Genomic DNA, 21745 nt, shown 5'->3' on the forward strand with positions numbered 1-21745 from the left:
TCAACTTTATTCTCGTCATTTTTATTTTTTTCCCTCGAAGTGAATGGTGATCCCCCCGTTATTTTTTCCCCCTCCTACCTGGCCCTTTAAACATCCCTTTCAAGTACTAAAAGTACTTACTATGAAGGATCCCATTTCAGAATTCATTAATTACTGGATTATGATTATTGATACATTCATGTGTAAATCACTTGTAAAAGTGTATATTCTAATCACTTTATATACTGCTGGTTAGCTCATTCATTATTTAGTTGATATATATTTCCTCAGAATCAATTCAAATCAAAAATCTGAAAAGTAATTAGTTTCTGAAGTTATCAAATTGATAAATTTTAATTTATTGATATTCTTATACTACACCTGAAAAGATTGCTTTATTTTTTTTACCCATTCCTACTTTGAGCTGCAAATGCACAACAATTCTAATCATTTTGGTTAAAAAATGCACACTTTTTGGCATTTTATTATGTATACATCTACTTTATACTGTGCTTACTGTATGTATTGTTCGTTTGCTGACCAAATAAACCTTTGAGAGGAAAAAGGAGTGGAGCAATGGTTCATTTTGGGGGGGTTAAGAAGTATCAGATCCCAAGTCATCAAAAGGTTTTATCAAAAAATGTATCAAAAGTAGATCTCAACCTTATCAAAAGTAGATCTCAACCTTATTAATTACATTGTTGTTGATAAAATGCCCTGTCATCAAACAACAGCTGCATGAACTTGATGAACTAAAGTGTATTTAGAATAGCTGTTACTGTCCCCTAATGGTTACAATGAGAAACTACAATGCTACATTTTGTCATGGCAAAAACCTGGATCCATGACATTATTTATGATAATATTGTAATTAAAGTAATTTATCCTCCAAATGCAATCATACAGCCGAGGCAAGTCTCTTGAAATATCTTTTTTCATTGTGTGCCTCACAAAACACAAAACTCACATAATAAATAACTACAAAAATTAACTACTTTAAAAGTGACATATTTTGGCTGTCACAGAAAGCAGATACAAATGCAGATGTCAAAGGAGTCTTTTTAATCAAAACTTCACATTTTCCATTGTGTGAACAAACATTTGAAATTCCTCTCATACAAACAAATGCATCTTTCTTGAAAAAAACCCCCAAAACATTTTTAAAGCGTAGACAGACTAAATGCCAAAGAAAGGCACTTCACTAGAACTCGAATACAAGACACAAAAAGAGCTATACATAGTTTTAATATGTATGTGTGTGTGTGTGACTGTGAATAATCACAGAGTGCTTTCAAAATAAAGTAAACAGTTCTTAGAGTTAGCTTCACAAAATGAAAACACACAAACACACTTTGCAAAGATCCATTAGGAAAAAAAAAAAGCTTCAGGTTTGCAAGCACAAAAGCATGTTAGGGGCTTGGAGAGAGGAAACAAGACGATAACCAACATATCCTTGCTTTGAATTGTTTACTGACAGCAGGATTCATTACAGCTCTATTGCCTGATCCTATTGACTTATAATAACAACAGTCTTGATGATATATGTACAGTGACTGTGTCCGAGCTGCTTGTGTTGATCTGTCTGACACTCTGTTGAGCTCTGACCGAATCATGAGGTCCCAACCGACCTGACAGGAGCGTCAGGACACTTTTATTCAAAGTCCACAAAATTCCCCCCTGCGGTCCTGTGCTTGTGTCAGCCTCTGATATGCTCTGCTATCTGCCTACACAACAGACAAGCCCATCATGGAGCAGTTGGTTGCACTGATTATTCTACCGATTTCTGTAATTTTTACTTAGTTGTCCCACCTGCTCTTTCTACGCTTTGGTGGTTCAGGGACAGCGAAGCTATCGTCTCCTCTGTCCCTCCCCTCCCCACTCCCCCTGTCCCCCCCGTCCCTCTCACTCCTACGATCCTCTCTGTCCCTCCTGCTTCCATCGCCGTTACGACTGTCGCTGTGGCGGCTGCTGCTGTAGCGGTCCCGGTCCCCGTGGCGGTCCCGATCTCTGTCTCCATGTCGGTCCCGGTCCCCGTATCGATCCTCTCCACTGTGTCGCTCGCTCCTTTCGCTGTGGCGGTGGTAACTGTCGTGGCGCCCCCGGTCCTCCCCGTGTCTTTCCCGTGAGCTGTCTCTCTGTGGGGGCGGTGCAGGTGGAGCGTAGACGTGTTGTGGACTGGGTTGACTGGCGGGCACAGAGCTCAGGGTGCCGGCGCTGGTGAAGCCAGACATGGACATGGACAAGGTGGCGCTCTGGGAGCGTTCTGAACCGTTGGCGGACTCTGTTGGCACAGAGCTCAGGCTGCCGGCGCTGGTCCAGCCTGAATTGCTGTTCGACTTGGTGCTGAGCTTTGGAGGGCCACTGGACGCAGCCACAAAGTGGCTCTTATACTGAGCCTTGAAGAAAAAGGAGACATTGAGAAGAAGAGATGAGCTGCCTGGGACACAACACAAGACAATTGTACTTCAAAATGACACAAAATGACCAAAATATATGTGCATGGGCCTGAAAGTATCCTGTCTATTTGCAATATATAGATTTTTTTCAGTTAATACTAATATTAATAAATAATTAAAATAAAAACAATATCATACAGTAACTGTGAATGGGAGCTAAAAATGTAATAAAGACATAATAACTAAGACAGAACAACAGAAGGGAAACAGTTTTACCTGGAAGGCTTGTTTCATCGCAGACATGCGGTCTCCCATCGCCCCAGTGGTTGGTTTGCTGTAGCCTTCGAAGCTACTGGTGGAAGACAACAAGCTGCTGCTGCTGCGCTCCTGCTAAAACATCACAGAGTGTTACTTACATATCTTTGAATTTTCTACAAATATCACTACGAATCTTCAATACTAAAGAAATATCTCAGCCATCATTGAGCATTTGATGCTGTCAGAGGCTCAATATTTACAGGTGTTTAAAATGTGTTAATTTTACAGCAGATTTTATTATTAGCTATCGTTAGAGACTCACAGAACTTTCAGCCCCAAGGCCTGGTCTCTCTCTGTAACCAAGACCACCTCCACCAATATTCAGCTTCTTTCCTTTACCACCCTTGAATCTGGATTTCCTGAACCAGGGATTCTGGGGAATAAAACGTAAGGAAAACAAAGTTAAAAACATTAAATCCTAAAAAACAATGCTTTACTTTACATCTTTCTCGATTCTTTGACTTGTGTATCTCACCTGCATTGCCAAATCCATCAGTTCTTTGGAAACGCCTTGATTAGCTCCCTCTAGATTTCTCACGAGGTCACCAGCGAATGTGGTGTCTTTGTTGGTGAGGAGAGTATAAGCGACACCCTTCTCTCCAGCACGACCAGTACGACCAATTCTGTGTGTGTGCGTGTCGATGTCTCGTGCCACGTCGTAGTTCACCACTGTGCGAATGGACGGGATGTCCAGACCACGAGCTGGGGAGGAATGCAAACAGGAAGCAGGAAAATAGTGATACTAAACTGTCACTTCACAGAGCAAATGCTTGAAACACAAAAGAGATCCCATCTCCATCACTCACCAGCTACATCAGTGGCCACCAGAACAGGCAAATTCTTCTTCTTGAAGTCACTGATGACCTTGTTCCTCTCACTCTGGTCCATGTCTCCGTGCAGGAGGCCCAGGCTGTAGCCCTCCTGGATCAGGTTAGTCGCCAGCTCCTCACAGTTTGCCTTCTTGGTGACGAAGATAAGGACTGAGCCGGAGGAGGTGAACTCAACCAGCCGCCGGGTCAGCCAGCCCCATTTATCTGTTGCGCTGGGAAGCATCTCCACCACCTGGGTGATGTCTTCATTGGCCTAGAAGTAAGGCAATTGAAACATGAGATCTGCATGCTGTATTTGATTCGATAACGTACTCTTTGTGTAGCTAGAGTGATGCTGAATACCTCTCCAATATCTCCCTGCACCACCCGAATAGGATCTACCAAGATGTCTCTGGCCAGCCTCTCGATCTTCTTTCGGAAAGTAGCGCTAAACAGAAGGGCTGCAAAATAAATTGTTTTTAAAAATGTAGCATTGAAGCCTTGTTAACTTTGACAACGAAAGGAAAGACACTCACTCTGTCTGTCTGGGCGGACATGGCTAGCAATAGATCGAACCTGATATTCTGAAATTGAAAAGAGAAATAAGCTGCAGGGTGCAAAACGGATTAAAACTGATGTTTGATGGAGCACTGATAATGCCAACCCACCAAAGCCCATATCAAACATGCGATCGGCCTCATCAAACACCAGGTATGTCACTCTCTGCAGGGACGTGGCCTTCTTCTTCACGTGGTCAATCAGACGACCCTGTGCAAACACACAAACAGTAAATCTCTCATCTGTTGCAGCAGTGGAATGTGAATGTCCTTTTTAGAAATTATGATGTGGTAATATTTGTTCTTACCGGAGTGCACACCACAATCTCGGCTCCCTCCTGCAGAGCTTTGGCCTGCTCCCACATGCTGCCTCCTCCATAAACCGCCACAGAACGCAAAGAGTAGGCCTTCCCAAAACGCTTACATTCTGCATGGATCTGGCAAAGTGGCACACATTAGTAAACCCACTCGCTTAATAATAAATATGCTTTATTCGTTAACAAAACAGCAAATGTCCCCTATATATACACAAATCTTATTTCTTACCTGCTGACAAAGCTCTCTGGTGGGACACACAATGATAGCGATGGGCCCTTCGCCAGCTTCCAGTTCCTTTTGGTCCATGATGTGAACCAGCATGGGCCAAATAAAAGCTGCCGTTTTGCCACTGCCAGTTTTTGCAATACCAATCATGTCACGTCCAGACAGAGCGATCGGCACACCCTAAAACCAAAAGTGAGAACAAAAACAACAAAGATCGTCATTAAATTGTTAAATAAACATTCAATATTAACTTATGTTGCAACCTTCAGATAAACTTGCACTATACCTGGCACTGAATCGGTGTGGGCTGAGTGTACTCAGACTTGCGGATTTGGTGCATTAGCTGCTCATCAAAGGTGAAGTGGGCAAAGCTAGTGCAAGGTTTTGGAGGGGCAGCACCAGATACCTGAGAAAGACAAAAAAAGAGGCAGAAATCCAAAGAATTTAGAAAAATTATGATGAAGAGAACAGTTTTCGCATGACAAAGGCTTGTGTGTCCAAAGAGGCTAGCACTGAAATAATGCAAACATTGTTAATTGGGGCCAAAATGCAAATAACTTAATCAGAGTAATACTTACTATGACATGTATCATTTCAGCGAAAAAAATGTATATACTCATGCACTGTTTTCACCAGAATTAGATTATGGTTGCTGACCACATTTCAGCTTCTATGTTAACAGATTAGAGCAGCAGCACAGCTTCACTGCAGCTCATCTAAAGATTTAGAGTGTCACCTATATTTTCCATTTGTCATCATACGAGCAACATTACATCTTATGCTACAGTTTAAATGTTTAATAATCACAGACTTACCCTTAAGTTCAGTTTGTGCCTTAAATCCAACACTTGAGTTCCTGTCAGGTTGCTGAGCTCTTCATGCTCATTGTAGAAGTTTTTCTCATAGGGCGGGTAATCAATCTTTAGTAAAAAGACAAACAAATTGCAACAAAATCACTTACATAACACACGTTAAAGAGTGATCCATAGTTGAGACAACACGAAGAGTCAACCGTACCTCAGAGTGGTCGATGGGAGGAAGCGGTAAGATAATTTTCTTGGTGGCGGAGGCGATTGGGTTTCCATCACTGTCATAGTCAATGTTTTCATCCTCTTCCTCTTGGGTCAGCCCGGCTGTGGGATTCTCTGCCATGTAGCGGAAGTAGGCTTCCTGCAGAGAGCAGAGCTTTTCATGTGAAAAACTGACCTGCTGTGCCGGTTACCACAGCGTCCAGGCATCAGTAACTGACAAACACCTGAGGAGACATTCAGCTCAACAGAAAGATGAATTACTATGCACCATCAGATATCAACTACTCGGACAACAATTAAACATGCTTTTTTCAGACTTTCTAAACATGAAGAATAATCTACACAAGAAAAACAACTTCATCATAATAATCCTAAATGCAACCTGCATGTTGGGATAGAGGGGAAGGCACGGGGCTTTATAACATTAGAGAAGGTAGATTTAAGGACTGTTTGGTCTGAAGACCTCTCTGATCAACGATGTAGTGGATGAAGAACTTTGGAGGGCTCACTCACTTGTTCATCTTCTTCTTCAATGTCATCACGAATACCCCTGCAATGACAAGCGGAGAAAAAAAAAACTTCCCTGCGGCTCGTTCATACACCCAAGACAGCCCACATCCCATATGACTTAAGTCAGTGCTTACCCGATGAGAACTATTAGGCCAGCAAAAAAATTGCTGTTTTGTGTCAGTATCTTAAACTTGAAGATATAATGTCTGCTTAATTCTAACATATTGTTGGTAGTAAAGATAGTGATTTATACAGGAATTACATATAAATTAACAGTATTATTATCACAAATTAGAGGGTTTATGGTTTTGCTCACATTTTTTAAATTCATGTGGGCAATACTTTTTCCCTTTGGTCAAATTTCGATTCAAGCACCGACATAAAGACCTCACAACTGACTAAAAATTAAAGAGGTGAAAAAAATACTTACTTGGCTGACTTTTTCTCCTTTTCCTTTTCCTCTAGTTTCCTCATGTCTTTAGCAGCCTGGTTCTGGAGGGGAAAAACAGCATTTGTTAGAGAAAGCAGCAAATTAAGCATCTGGAAGCATATTCTATTTTGCCTCTACAGATTTGTTATACTCTCCTCACCTCAACCTCTGCCATGAAGGCATCCAGTGGGTCATCTTCACTGTCTGACCCACCACCAGCCTGCATCTGCTGCCGTGTGGGCGAGTTCTCAGCTGGGATGTATGGCAGATCCACATTGCTGCCTGACTCCTCTTCATCATCTTCAAAATACCTTGTTGAAAATGATAAAGATGCAGTTTTCATATTATTCATTCGTTCAAATCATAATCGTTCAGTCATATAATTTCATGGGTCTAAACTGAGCATATAAAATGTATATACGTGTATGGGAGAGATGTAATACTCACGCATTTTCCTCATCAAAATTAGCTCTTTTTGTCCCTATTTTGTAGAACGATGGCAGCTGTTGTCCCTTCCCATATCCCCCGCTTGATCCTGGGGCTCCAAACGATGTATGAGATTTCTGAGGGGAGCTAGGTTCCTCTTTTTTCCCTGTAAGGGAAAACCCTCCAAATCCAAACCCTCGCTTCACACCAGGCCCACCTTTGTTCCAGTTCATTGTTGTGCTGTGAACAAAGGAGTGAAACAAGCTTTTAAAATCACTGTTATTACACCAAATCTTGTTTTAAAACTGTGGCATTTATATGTCTGCCTTGGTTCTTGATGGAAGATATTCTCAATAAAATGTGACTCAGCACTGAATCATGGAAAACTCGCCGGCTTGCCATTTAGTCAACAAGGACCACTAATAGCAGGTGTATTCATGAAACAAAAGCGATTAGTCATAAGACCAAGTAGTAAATGAGTAGCCCTGACTGCCATTCACTTTGCTTAGTTAGTTGCTTTTCAAATCAGCACAATAATCTTTTGCATACTTTGACTTCTATTGACAGGGGCTTCCTCCACCATAGCAACATCAATAGCTAAACATCAGAATGCATAGCTAACATTATATATCTAAGTTGCTGTGCTCATCAAACATAAGACGAATGTGCAATATATATACTGGCAATTGATAATACATGTACATTCATGTCCTTTGACACTCATGTTTGTTAAAAGGCATCTTATCTTAATCACGCATACTTTAAATGTGGTTCAACAGGAGAAAACCCAACGTAACCGCGTTCACATAAAACTAGTTAGCCATTTGCTAAACACGGCGGTACAAACTAATGCAGAAACAAATCCAGCTGCTGGCTCAGGGTGGTTTCTTTGTAACGTATTGGAGTAATTTAAAACCATAACATTGGCTATGATCTAACCACACATAACGTTAGCGTTAGCTCAAGGCCGCAAAATGAGGCCGAAATGGGGGTGTGCGAGGCTAGGGTCGACACACCGTTAATGTAGTGTAATTAAGGTGCTTTACACAACCCCGTGGAGTACACAGTAGCATAACTTGTTGGCTGAATACATCAATAATGCCGTTAAAGTGGCTAACAGGGCGTATTTACCTGTTTCTGATGCCAGTAAAACCTCTAGTGTTGAAAACCCCAAGCGGTGTCTACGTCATCTGTGGGCGCAACGTTCTTTACATCGTTAGTGCGCGACACGACGCTCAAACCGAGAAGAGCTGTCAAAAACATCCCGCTAAAGGATGGCTAGCTGAATAAGTTATCCTGAATTATAATATAACTCCAGTCAGGCGTTGTTACACGATACAGGTAAGTTATTAGGGATTTAAAAATATTGTCTTGTTGCTAAAGTAAGTTAAGATAGCTGCGTTAGCTAACGGTTATCTACTATTGCTAGCCTGCGCCTCCATTAGCGAGACATTAGCAGGAGCTGAGCGCTGCTTGTGACGATTCTGATATAATTTAGTGATTTTATTTTTGCTCTTTTTTTGTTCAGATTTCATCGTTTGCTATCGTTGAAAGCAAACATCTCTGTGTTTGCACTATAGCCGCCAGATTTTGAATGGCTTCAACCACATAATCAGCTCAGATATTATCATTCAAATCAGTAAAATAGATTATTTGGCTGCTAGACTACATACTTTGTTTCACATTTACAGGGTTTGACACCCATTTTGATAAATACTAGCTTTTATGCATGAAATGCATCAGGCAAGGTAAGTCAATATGTGTCAAAACAAAAGTAATTTCGCTCAGTATCCTCTAAACCTTTAAATATTATTTATTTCCACAGATGCGTGGTGTTGTTTTTTTTAGGGATATTATAGATTAATTAAGTTTAGTAATGTGTATTGCTCTCATTGGCAAAGATGAGTCAGATAGAAGCTGACCCTTATCTGATTCAGTGGTACCATTTGATTCTATAAAGAGGGTATGCGGAAATCTTTTTAGTATCTCACAGGGAAATTCAGTTTTTGCACTCTGTTGTTCTCACACACACACACACACACACATGCCTATGCTCCAACAGGACCCATAGGCATGCATGATTCATGTATGGAAAGTTGTCAGAGCGAGAGAACTGTCTCATAGGATGGTGACCTGAAAGTATATCAAATATATTTAACTTCCATTGTTATTAACTCAGGATTTCCCTGGTTGTAAATCTGATATCCCAAGTACATTTTCATGGAAGGTTTCAGATGACACTACTTTGTTAGCCATCGAATTTGATGAATATGATCCTTGTATTCACTATTGTTGTACAGATGGATAAGTGGGGTCATCTGAATAGAATCAATTTATTATTTTTCCAAAGTGGACAATAAAAGTAGGTAATATTTTGTTATTCCAGTAAATCTATATCCTCTACGAGTTACTTTACATAACTCACAGATTAAAACGGTTTCCTCCTGTAAATATTTAGCCGTTGTTGTGGGTGCTGCTTTATCCCGGAGAGTACATATAGGTTATATCCATAGTATGTTACAACAATATGTTTACTTTGTTACGAAACTGAGGTTATTTGGGGCAGATACACAGATTGTGTTATTATTTTTCCAGTCTTAAATGCATAATCTCATGCAGTATGGAATTAGTACATAGTATAGTTGTCTCTTTGTTCATTTTAAAGCTAAACTGGCTAGCCTGCTATGTGTCTTGAGTTTTCAAACTGCATTTACTAAAAGTATCCTGTCTCTGGCTGGTAATATTACATCATACCCCTCTCATATTTTATTTACAGAATGTCAGCTTTTCCCATTAAAGAGAAGACATAGAGTACCACAGGCTTGACTGAACAGACTGCAGAACTCTTTTGTTCCTGTTATATTAGAATTTGGGTTCTGAGTGTAACTGTGTAGTTTAAGCATTGGATGACAAAGTTTGAAATGTCTGATGTAGTATTTGTTGTTTAATTTAATGTTGTTTTTGTGTACACCTTTAGATGCATAGAAATGTTTTGATAATAAATTGATATCCAATCAAATCATGAGCAGGAGGAGGTCAAAACAGAGACTTCTTGTCCATAACAGTTTTTTTTTACTTTGTTTTCACAGGCATTCCCCTGGTACGTGTTTTCGGCATTTCATATGTAGCACACTCAAGAGGATCCATGTCTTTTCTTGTAAGTGCAGTATTCTTACAAAGTTTGTAGAAGACTTGGGTTCATATGATGATGTATTCAGTGGGATATTTTTTGGTCATCTCCCAAGAAAATGTTATGTTGTTCAATTAAGTATATGCAATTTTACGTTATTTCAGACAATTATTATTACCATATCTGTATACAAAAACTTGGAATGGCTAGAACAGGCAATAAATTACTCTTGTAAGTGCATAGTTTTAGGTGCATGCATTTGATGGAATGTTTTTGGTCCTCCCCCAAGAACACGTTTTCAATTAAAAATACGTAATTTCAAATCACTTTACACCATTATTACTACCATATGCGTGTACAACATTTGGAAAAGGAAGACCAGATAATAAATTAACAATGCCCAAAAGGCTTGAAGACCAAACTTATTAAAGAAGTCCACTGGGGCCTAAATTAAACCATTAGGCCTGGGGAAAGTAATTTCCTTAGTTTTGATGCTCTCCAAATTTATTTTAAATTCATTAGGCTTAGTTGTTGCCCAAAATGGCTTGGGTGCTGCGCCTAAGCCTTGTAATGGAAGGTAAACCCTGTAAGTGTTTGCCAAGTTCTTCCCATTTTAGACATGAGGCTTACAGGGCTGGTTAAAGGATTCAATTTAATCTGAGACCTGCAGAACTCTTTAATCAATATTACCATTAAAGTTTGTCTTTGGTTCAGGAGAAAAACTTAGTAAGGGAATTTGACTGAAGTCTCATCTATGACATTTTTCTTTGCAGACAGCCAGAAATGATTGTTACCATGACAAGACAACATGCAATTATATTTATGAGAGAAATTTCCCTCTTCAATCGGCACTGCTTACTGACAAGAAACACTGCATTAAAAAAGCTTTTTTTTTTAACTTTCTCTTTTACGCAAGAGACAGAAAACTTTTACAGCTGCAAATTAGGAAGTCAGCATGAATCATCTTTACTCAATAGATTTGCATATGTTTATATTTCTGTGGAAAGTTTCCTCATTCTTGCTTGCATTTTCTCTCTTCTCTCCATGTCTGTTTTTCACCCTCTGTGTCTGTCAGCGTTGGGTAACTGAGAAACTGAGTGTGGAGAGCCTGCGGGATTTGGAGTTATTTGGAGGTGAGGTGCAAGGCATACTGAGATACAACAACATGGTTCAGCATTTCCAAACCGCTGTTCACACATTAGACCTTTCATGAGCACAAACATACAACAAACATTCTGCTGGAGTTGAAGCTTTGCTCTAAGTTAGTGCTTTGCGCTGCTTCTCTGAAATACTATTATGAAAGTTTTCCATCTGTCAGTCATCTGTTACCTGTCTCAAGCTCTATTGGCTCTGTGCCATCTTCTGATAAATTGTTGGAGCAAACAAACAAAATGTATCCTTAAATAATGTCTCATGTGGGCTTTTCACACAAATAGTCTGTGCCATTTTATTTAATGCTTCTTATCAATGTATTTATCTTGTGTGTGTGAAAAGGTCACAAACTTGTTTTTGGCTGTCAAATATTTTCCTTTGCCATTATATCTGATTTTTTTCTTATGGTTACTCATGTGTCTAACCACATTATTTTTATTGAGCCATAAAGTCTGAATTTAGTTACAACTTTTGGCACTTCAGATAAAGATACAACAAAGTATAGAACTAAGTGTGTGGTTATCATGAAATTACTTTAAATATGATCATTATAGCAGGAACAATTTTATATAGATGTTAATTATGAATATGATATACATGATTTTGCATGGGCTGTTGAATCTCCTACATGGTATCATGATGTGCAGAATAATAGCAGCAAGACACTTCCATAATTACGATCACGACCACCTTTGTTTTTGACTTGTTTACACAGAAAAGCACAATTTGCCTGAAACCTTGACTATCTATATCTATACATATAGTTATGTATAGTTAAGCATCTTTGAATTCTCAAATTTTTTTGAAGTTGGTGAGAGATGTTCTTATTCACTTTGCCTTGTTTTTCCCAGTAGCCTGTGAATAAACCAGCTATCTTCCAGTCATACATCTGTCCTGTAGACTGCTGCAAGGCGTATTTGATTGTCTGTATGTTCATGGAAAGTACACACAAATAGTTCCTCTTTGTCCAAGTCCAGAAAATGCACATATGAGTCCTGAGAGAATTGATTTTCTGTATTCATTAAGAAATTGGCCACAATGCCTGAAAGTTTACATGCATTTACCATCCATGTTCTTTTTCAAATTAAGTGGAACATTTGAACTATCACCTGCTAATTTCTTGCCAAAATGTAGATTTATCAATGGCTGGTGGTAATTAAAGACATGATGTTTGTGACTGTCTAACAGAGGTTCAATGTTTGTCTTTTTAAATGTCAGTTTTGGCACATAATTGAAGCTTTTGCCTATTATAGAAAGTGGATTTTGTTTAATTTCTTTGCCAGCTTTGCCTCATTTTCATTTTCTTGCTGGCAGATCGTTGCTTAGTGTTTCATGTTTGTTCAAATGTATCATTTCTGTTTTGGCTCTGCTGTATTCCCGTTGCCTTACGTAATATCTGGGAAGAACCTGCAGAGTTTGGATAGTTTTTCATTTTTATCATTCGCTTTGGTATGAAAATATTGGATTCAGCCTTTTATGCAGATGTTAGCACTTTACAGGGTGGAAATTAAATTTTATAGTTGCAGACGAGCTTCATTTTCATCATATTCCCACAACTTATGAAAACTGTCTGTATTGGTAATGATGCATCGCTTTGGGGGTGGCCACCTGATAGACGAAGCTGCTGACTCGGACAAATCCTCTCAGACGACACGTGCTGGTTGCCCTGTCACTATCGAATTCTGCAGCCTGCTGCAAACTCCCACAGCCACATGCTGCACTTCCCAGTTCAAGAGCTGCTTTAAAACAGATCCTTCTCTTTGTTTTGTGTTTGTTCATGTCTTTATGTCATTGATGTGGTTTTTCTACCCCAGAGCAAGCTCAGGGACTCTCTCACAGGAAAGTAAGTGTGGTACTCCTGTCATCATCATCCCCCATTTGCCCTTTGTGTATGTGCGTGCATGCATGTGTATGTGCGCACAGATTTATACGTAGAGGAATCCACAACCCCTCCTGAGGCTTTGCACATTTATGTATGCATGAATGTGTAGTTCATGACACACGCTGTGCTCATAGGGCCACCTCACTCACCAGTGCTTCTGTTGGGGAATAGAAAGAGTCTAATCTAACAGTCCTGTCTGATCCTCTGTGTGCTGTTAAAACGCTGCGCTCCAGGTAACTGCACTGTTTTGGATTTTGTTGTCACCTCACTAAGAGTCTAACTTTGTGCTGTGTTTTGACACTTCCTGTCTGTGCTGACGGCCCGTTGTTGAGTTGATGGTGAACTGATAGTGTACACTTTGATGTGAGGCACCGTGTGTCCCTGCGGGCTGTAGATGGATGGAGTTCCATGTGTTCAGCCGTAGCAATGCATGGCAACCCCTTCTGAATCTAATCACAGCGGCAGTTCGTGCCCGTGTGCTTAGATCAACATTTACAGATGCTCCCTTAGCTGATGGCTGCCATAGCATGTTTGGCTTTGCCGTCATGCCAGTTTTAACCCTCTGAACCCCTCTTAAGCTGTCAGGATGTGTTTTACTCCTGTGACATTTTTCTCACTATGGCCTTGTTTTTTTTTTTACCGTAAAAGATAACTCCTGCACCTTTTTATGGAATCGGCACAACCATGGCTACAAGTAGAAAAAAAATATGTTGTGCAGTATAACCCGGTTATAATGTAAAAAAGTAAAAGCAAAAGTTTAATTTCTTTGATAGTTTATTATACAAAAAAAATATAATCAATATTTAGCAATAACAAGTGCCGACAAGTATTACCAATATTAGAAAAAAATGGTGGATCCAAATGCGATACACATTAAACATTTTTACAGCCTCTCCTGTCCTCTACTCTCCTCTGTGTAAACAGCCTGCCGTTCAGTTCAAGTTTCACAGAATTTTTTTCGTGTGTCTGTTGGTCTCAGCCGAGTCATTCATGGCTTCACAGTTGCACTGAGGAGGGCAGAATTTAATGTTTTTTGCAGAATCTGTTTTTTTAGAACGAGATATAAAGTGATTTTTATGAAAATTTCTAAAGCTAAGATTTTGTTACTATTCCTGATGAAAGCATTCATGATTCGTTCAAGGGTTGTCCGAAATTTGTAAGTCTATCGATAAATTATATTTTTACATTTCCCCGCTGTGAGAAATGGTGTAATTTTGCCGTTTTTTTTCCTTTTAAAGAAGACCGTTCAATCCCACTGGTGAGTTGTGGTGTTCTGAAGCTTAATGTTTATGTTTCACCTCCAGAGAACTGTCCACACATGGAAGAACTCTTTGTTTTATCTGTGAGAATATTTTTTCAGAGTCTCTGATCTTGGTCTTGAAGCCACCTCTGGCCGCATAGGATACTATCCTCCTCAATAAGGTGCTCGATCCTGATTTTGAAGCTGCGTCTTCATTCCGGTCACCATGGAAACAATCCAAATATTCATACAGCTCGCCTCCATTTGCCTCCACAGCTTGCTACTGCAATCTGTTCATTTCCATCATTTGAATGGCGATAAATTGATGGAATTCAGGAGTCCTCACTGCTGAGAATATTAACTTTTTCTGTACATGTGTCTGTGATGCACATGTCTTAACTAAAGACAGGTTATGTGTATGTATTCTCTATTTGCTACTCTGCTTATAATGTTATTCTTATAAGAAGGAGTAGTTAATCTGTTACTATTGATTCACAAACACTGATAAACCAAACTGTCTATGGCATTGGATCATGTTTTTATTACTTGAGTTACAGTAGACTCTTGTTTTAACTAAATATTTTTGCTGTTGATGGTTTGAGCACTTATGTGTCACTGATGTTTTCCAGTTCCTGTTTTTTTTTCTTTGGCTTGTGCCAGGGGTCACGCTAACACACCTTGATAACACTAGTCACCCACAAGCGCTTTAACACAGTCCTGCACTGTAGCACGTTAAGTCAAAGTGTCACAGCCCCTATTCAGTCGTTCTGCTCCCTCCCCTTCTACCTCCAGGCCCATGAGGAGAGCCAGGAGAGTCTGACCTCCCTCCCACGGCGGGACACCATGGGCAGCTTCCTCCCTGACAGCAGCTCCTACGAGCTCCTCACCGTTATCGGTATGTAAAGGCAAAGACACACGAGGATTTAGCATTGACTTTTTAAAAATTTTCTGTACATTACCGAAGATAAATTAAGATTAGATAAGATATGGCTTTCTTTATCCCGCAATGGGGAAATTTAGTTGTCACAGCAGCTCAAGATACAGACACATAGATATAGAAGACAGAATAAAGCATATAAAAAATAAGAGATATACATACATTTATATATATCGATATACAATATATATCCCGATATTTTTATCGCAAAGTGAAAGCAAATGTTCAGTCAAAGTCAAAGCCAAATATGACATGTCACAAGTAGTTTTATTGAAACCGTTAATTTAAGTGAACATGGATACTGTGTAACAACAGGAGTACCTTTTTAAAAAAAATCAAAGCTCCACAAAGTGCATATTTAAATAAAAAAAATATCTTAAATGAAATGAGAAATATATGAGAAAAGAATAACAAACATTACAAAAGAACTAAATATGTCAAACCCGAGTAAGGGCAGCATTTATATATAAAAGAAAAAAAAGAACTATATTGATACATGCGATATGGTCTAATTCCATTCATCGCATTCAAAATTATATTGATATATTTTTTATATTGATATATTATATACATACATTTCTGCTATTATTTGCTATTATTAAAAAAATAATAATTTTTAAAAAATGTGTTGCGGTATATGACATATATAATATAGGAAAAAATACAGAAGGCCTAATGTGGTCGGATGTAAACAAACATCGTGCAAATAAAGCAGTAAAGTGACCTGGTGGAACGAACAGTGCTGTATTATGTGGTGCTGCTGTTGAACACTTCTGTACTGAATTTCCTTTCACTACAATATATACATTGGCAAGAAAAAGTTTATCAAAAAAATGTGATCTGACTTGCATCTAAGTCCCAAGAAAAGACAAACAAAATGTGCTTAACCCAATACAACACAAACAATTATAATATTTCATGTCATTATTGAACACATCCATTAGCATACATATATATATATATATATATATATATATATATATATATATATATACCGTTTATATTATACTGTGTATATCTCTGCATATATTTAAATATATTTATTCATTGATGTCCATACTACTCCTACATGCAACAACTTATTTAACCAATTTAACATGCTAAAATATATTTTCTCCAATGTGCAATATCTGTAAAATGCAAAGTACTTTCAGGAAAACAAACACACAAAATATATATTAATAATAAATGGCAAATAGCAGAAATGCATGTATATAATGTGTATAGAATGTATGTATATGTCTCATCTTTTATATATTTTTTATAAATCTTATTCTGTCTTCTATATCTATGTGTCTGTATCTTGAGCTGCTGTGACAACTAAATTTCCCCACTGCGGGATAAATGAAGTCATATCTTATCTTATCTTAAACATTCATAGTGCTGGTAGAAAAAGTAAGTGAACCCTTGGATTTAATAACTGGTCGAAGCTTGTTTGGCAGATGGACTTTTATGCACAATTTATGACAAATTAATGCAGAAAACTAGGTCAAATGGTAAAAATGTTGTACTTTTAATCTGAAATGTAGTTTTTTGACAGTAGCTAAACATCATCTTTGTTTTGTAGTTTACATTTTCCCAAAATTCTGAAGGAGGATATTTATGTAACCATGACATCAACAGTCTGCGTCTATGTTTCAGGACGAGGTTTGGATGACTTGATGACAGTGAACCTGGCTCGATACAGACCCACAGGAGAGCACATAGCCATCCGACGGATAGACTTGGAGTCATGCACTAATGACATGGTCACCTACCTGCAGGTCTGCATCCATCAGTGCCTTGTTTTCTGCTATGACTCAGCTCTCTCGTAGTCTCTGCCTCTCTCCTGTTTAAAATTAAATTCTTTCATCTCGCTGCTGCGTTGGGATCTCTTATGTAACCCTCACGCCTGTGTTCTCATTAACTGTCCTGTCTTTACTGCTCAGCCTCTCTTTGCTAATTAGATTCAGGATCATCTTCTACTCTCTGCCTGTCGTCTTCACATAACAAGCTGTCATTTCCTTTTCTCTGCCTCTCAGGGTGAACTACATGTGTCCAAGTTGTTTCACCACTCCAGTATTCTACCCTACAAGAGTGTCTTTATAGCTGAGAATGAGCTGTGGGTCATTACCCCCTTCATGGCTTATGGTAAGAAATACACTTTCATTTTTACTGTATTTTATTAAACCTAAAAGGTCATATTTTATAAACAATATTTGGTGTTTCAGGGTCAGCCAGAGATCTGATCTGCACACATTTTGCTGACGGTATGACGGAGCTGACCATTGCATACATTTTGCTGGGCATGCTCAAAGCTCTTGAGTACATCCACCACATGGGATATGTGCACCGGTAAGACACACTTCCACATTGGGTTTTAGTTTTTGGCTCTTTTTTGAACATATAATCTTCATGGCAAATCAAAATTAAATTTAAAATATTTTTCAAGAATGTTAAAATGTTCTAAAGGTGGGGGAAAAACCCAATACAGCATAGTCGTGCAATATTATATCAGGGTTTTTTTTCGGAGGCTGTAGCGGCCTCACTTTTAGGAATATACTGGATATACTGGTAACAAATGAAACCAGAAGATCTAATGAATCTATAGGCAACATGTGCGTCAGGATATCGTGTCTGGAAGTTGTCAAAATAACGCTGCAAAGTTAGACTTTTTTGTGTTTCATTCAAAAAAATCACAGCAGTGAAGCTTAAAGTTGAGAAAATTTTTGAGAAAATGCTGCAGTTGTTGTCGATACATGTCCGGACATTTTAGATATCAGTTCAGTTCAGTTTGACTGAATACTTTTGTGGTCAGTCTGTGGGTTTGACTCTCATTGTGGAGAAATAAAAAGACTGAAGTGAGATGAATAGACTGAGAATTTTCTCTTATTTGACAAAACAATTCTTGATTAAATTTAATTTTGTGGACACAAAATGCAGTTAAACAGTTAAATTGCAATGTATTGTAGTGCAATACTCACCATTTCGCAAAATGCTTAAAATCGCAATAATGTCTTATCGTGACTCAAGCATCAGGATAAAATGGTATCGTTGGGCCTCTGCTGATTCACACCTCTAAAATGTTCCTCCTTGAATTATGTAACACAGTATGTATGCTGGGTTTCAACAAATTGTCAGTACTGATAACCAACATGCCAGTATTTTTGAAAATAAAGGTCAGAGTGACATACCATGTCTGTCTCTGGTTGTGTGTAGGAGTGTGAAGGCCAGCCATGTGTTGATCTCAGCTGACGGACAGGTCTGCATGTCAGGTCTACGGAGCATCTTCAGCCTGATCCGTCATGGTCAGAGGGCCAAAGTGGTCCACGACTTCCCTCAGTACAGCGTCAAGGTGCTGCCCTGGCTCAGCCCTGAGGTGCTGCAGCAGGTACAGCCCTGCATTCTCCTGCAGTCATGCATTAAATAACATTGTGATAATACTGTGTCTAGTTTTAGAAATGTTGTGTAGCCAAAGAGCAAGAAGAAAAGTTCTACATGATGCATTTAGCAGTCGAGGTGTTATAGTGAGGTTAAGTTTTATATGTGAATGTTTTTTGCAGAACTTGCAGGGCTACGACTCTCGGTCAGACATCTACAGCCTCGGCATCACAGCTTGTGAACTCGCCAATGGACATGTTCCCTTCAAAGACATGCCAGCTACACAGGTGAGGAGATACACAGTTCCTACAAAAATCGATACAGCATTGTATTGAGATATTTTGCGCGGCAATAATCTATAAATTCACGGCCGCCAAGTATCGATATATAGCATTCCGGCGTCCGGACGTTTTCGCCTTTCCGGAGGCCGTATCGGAATCACTTCTAATCTGAAACTAGAAGATCTAATGAATCTAGAGGCACCATGTGTTGTTGTTGAGTTAACACTGCAAAGTTAGGCTATTGTTATGTTTCATTAAAAAAAAATTCAGAGCAGTGAAGCTTAAAGTTCAGGAAAGTTTGAGAAAATGCTGCAGTTGTTGTCGTCCATACATGTTTGATATCAGTACAGTTCAGTTTAACTGAATACTTTGTTGGTCAGTCTGTGGGTTTGACTCTCATTGTGGAGAAATAAAAGACTTAAGTGAGATGAATAGACGATAATTTTCTCATATTTTCAATTTTTGATTGAATTGAATTTTGTGGACACAAAAATGCATATAAACAGTTAAATCGCAATATATTGTATCGCAATACTCACCATATCACAAAATGCTTAAAGTGGCAATAATATCGTATCGTGACTCAAGTATTATATCCACTTCACTTCCACAGATGCTGCTGGAGAAGCTAAATGGGACGGTGCCATGTTTACTGGACACCACCACCATCCCGCCAGAGGAGCTGTCCTTGAAACCGTCTCGCTCTGGGGCTGACTCTGGGATCTGCGAGGGTCCAGGAGCCGGAAGTGTTCGCCACTCCAACGGAGAGCCCTCCTCCTCGTCAGGAGGACACCCCTACAACCGGACGTTCTCCCCACACTTCCACGCCTTCGTTGAGCTCTGTCTGCAGCGAGACCCGGAGATGAGGTTGGCCTTTCTCTTCCTGCATGCTGAAAGAGTTGCTTTTTGTATTGACTTTTAAAACATTTTTGTTATCTTGTGATTGTGTTCCTGAGATAACAGTATAAGAAGTAATGCAACCATGTTTGTTCTTGGCTGCTGTATATTTAAGTTTCTAGACATTTTCCCTTTGTTTTCTTTTTCAGACCGTCTGCCTCCACTCTCATAGGTCATCCTTTCTTCAAGCAGGTGTGTAAAATGCTGACATTATTGCTCATTAAATCAACTACATCTCTACCATTTTATTATGTTTTACCATGACACTTTTACCTCTGGTTCTACAAACTTCTTAGCTCAGTAGCTAAAAACAAATTAAATATCGTTTGGATGTCCGTTTCTGTAACTTGTTGTACTTCTCATTGAAACAGGAATTTATGGTGTTACAGTAGCGGTTGTTTTATTTACTGTATAGTGTAATGCTGCAACAACAGAAACAACTATTTTGAATTTCAATTTATAATTTCAGTGATTTTTCAGGCCAAAATGGTACAAAATTACATTTTCAGCTTTTCAAATATAAGGATTTTCTCCTTTTCTTCTTCTTTTTTAATCACTTATCATTTTACTCTAATAACTGTATATATTATATTGTGTATGTGTATATTGTATCTATTTTGTATACAAATTGTATATTTGTTTTAGTTCTTTATTCCTATTTTAATTAATTTATCTCATAATTCTTAATATTTTTGCACTGGAGTCTCTGTAACAAAAGCTAATTCTCCCTGAGGATTATTCAAGTGATTCTGATTAACTGCAGATCTTAAGAATAATCTTTAGTTGTTGGCCTAGTATGGTGACAAGGCTGCCCTCATAACATATTTCCCCCTCTCAGATCAAACGCCGGCCCTCGGAGGCGCTGCCTGAGCTGTTACGGCCCGTGACGCCCATCACCAGCTTCGAGACCTCCCAGCTGCAGGGCTCTCCCTCCGGCCTGGCCAGTCTGGAGTCAGGCCTCAGCCACCTGGAGGTGGACGACTGGGACTTCTGACAGTGGAGGACGAGGTGGGGAGACACTTGTGGGATTCTGATGGTGAACTCTCTGAGCTTACAGGACTACAGGAAAATGTGTTTTTTTAAAGGTCCTCTTGTAAATAGTTTAAATCTCAAACTAAAAGGAGTTGCTGTTCTCAGACGGAGGTTAAAAGCCAGCAGCCATCTTGCCTCTTTGTGATGTCTCTCACATGCTTTTGTTCTCTAGATATGCAGATATGCATTTTCTTGCACTGCACTGATGGCCTCTTTCACACACACAGTTTACAGATCGTAAACACGCATAACCTCCCTCCCCGAGCCAAAACACAACAGGACTCCTCTAATCCTCCTGCAGCTGCTGAGGTTTTGGAGGAGGATCTTTGGATGTAGACGTAGCCAAGACCTTAAGATTCTCAAATGGATCAGTGGGAAGCTGCTACTGATTATTCAGAGGGGCCACTCTACCTCTCTGAACAAGGCTGCACAGTGGTCCTCACAGCTCACTCGGCCTCTCTACACCAGACGGAGGGTGCCGACTTTGTGCTGAGGGTCAACTTAATGAACAGCATGTATACGCAATTCTCATCTCGCTGCCTGTGTTACAGTGTAAACCACATCTCATGCTTTACACGTCACTTTTGTTGCACAGAGGTTAAGCATAACATCTGTTCAGTTTAACCTTTGGAGAATAGAAGTATGTATTTCCTTGAACTTACTCTGGGTGTGATGTTACTTATGTCAGAAGTGAATGTTACATTGGTGCTTGTTTTGTCTGCATGTACAGTTCAAAGTGAGAGCAAAGTGTTGCAAATGTCAAACTTGACTTTTAACAATAAACATTGTTCACTTTAATGTTTTAACTTGAAGGTATCACGCAGTGAGGCTGTTA

General features: G+C 39.2%; 2 protein-coding genes across 5 annotated transcripts; one reads left to right on the top strand and one right to left on the bottom strand.

Moving 5' to 3' along the window:
* Positions 1 to 899: 899 nt before the first annotated feature.
* On the bottom strand, positions 900 to 8190 carry ddx42 (DEAD (Asp-Glu-Ala-Asp) box helicase 42). Of its 2 annotated transcripts, none has more exons than XM_059349000.1 (18): positions 8131 to 8190; positions 7021 to 7239; positions 6734 to 6884; positions 6574 to 6635; positions 6147 to 6183; positions 5620 to 5772; positions 5418 to 5522; positions 4889 to 5008; positions 4606 to 4782; positions 4368 to 4496; positions 4171 to 4270; positions 4039 to 4086; positions 3866 to 3963; positions 3500 to 3776; positions 3169 to 3395; positions 2956 to 3066; positions 2652 to 2762; positions 900 to 2375 (listed from the first exon to the last, which is right to left on the bottom strand). In XM_059349000.1, exons 2-18 carry the CDS (start codon positions 7230 to 7232, stop codon positions 1776 to 1778), a joined length of 2718 nt encoding a protein of 905 aa, XP_059204983.1. In that variant the 5' UTR covers positions 7233 to 7239; positions 8131 to 8190; the 3' UTR covers positions 900 to 1775. The 2 variants fall into 2 exon arrangements, with proteins under 2 accessions (XP_059204983.1, XP_059204982.1); XM_059348999.1 differs by having other exon boundaries at positions 2652 to 2765.
* Positions 8191 to 8205: 15 nt separating this feature from the next.
* strada (STE20 related adaptor alpha) lies at positions 8206 to 21708 on the top strand. Of its 3 annotated transcripts, XM_059349005.1 has the most exons (13): positions 8206 to 8340; positions 10089 to 10156; positions 11205 to 11262; positions 13096 to 13124; positions 15196 to 15298; positions 16982 to 17103; positions 17362 to 17470; positions 17551 to 17674; positions 18539 to 18710; positions 18883 to 18987; positions 19595 to 19848; positions 20028 to 20070; positions 20717 to 21708. In XM_059349005.1, the coding sequence occupies exons 2-13, from the start codon at positions 10145 to 10147 to the stop codon at positions 20870 to 20872; spliced, it is 1287 nt and encodes a 428-aa protein (XP_059204988.1). In that variant the 5' UTR covers positions 8206 to 8340; positions 10089 to 10144; the 3' UTR covers positions 20873 to 21708. The 3 variants fall into 3 exon arrangements, with proteins under 3 accessions (XP_059204988.1, XP_059204989.1, XP_059204990.1); XM_059349006.1 differs by lacking the exons at positions 11205 to 11262; positions 13096 to 13124; XM_059349007.1 differs by lacking the exons at positions 8206 to 8340; positions 13096 to 13124.
* The last annotated feature ends 37 nt before the right edge of the window (positions 21709 to 21745 follow it).

The sequence above is a fragment of the Centropristis striata genome, chromosome 13 (assembly GCF_030273125.1).
Source record: "Centropristis striata isolate RG_2023a ecotype Rhode Island chromosome 13, C.striata_1.0, whole genome shotgun sequence".
Taxonomy (NCBI): domain Eukaryota; kingdom Metazoa; phylum Chordata; class Actinopteri; order Perciformes; family Serranidae; genus Centropristis; species Centropristis striata.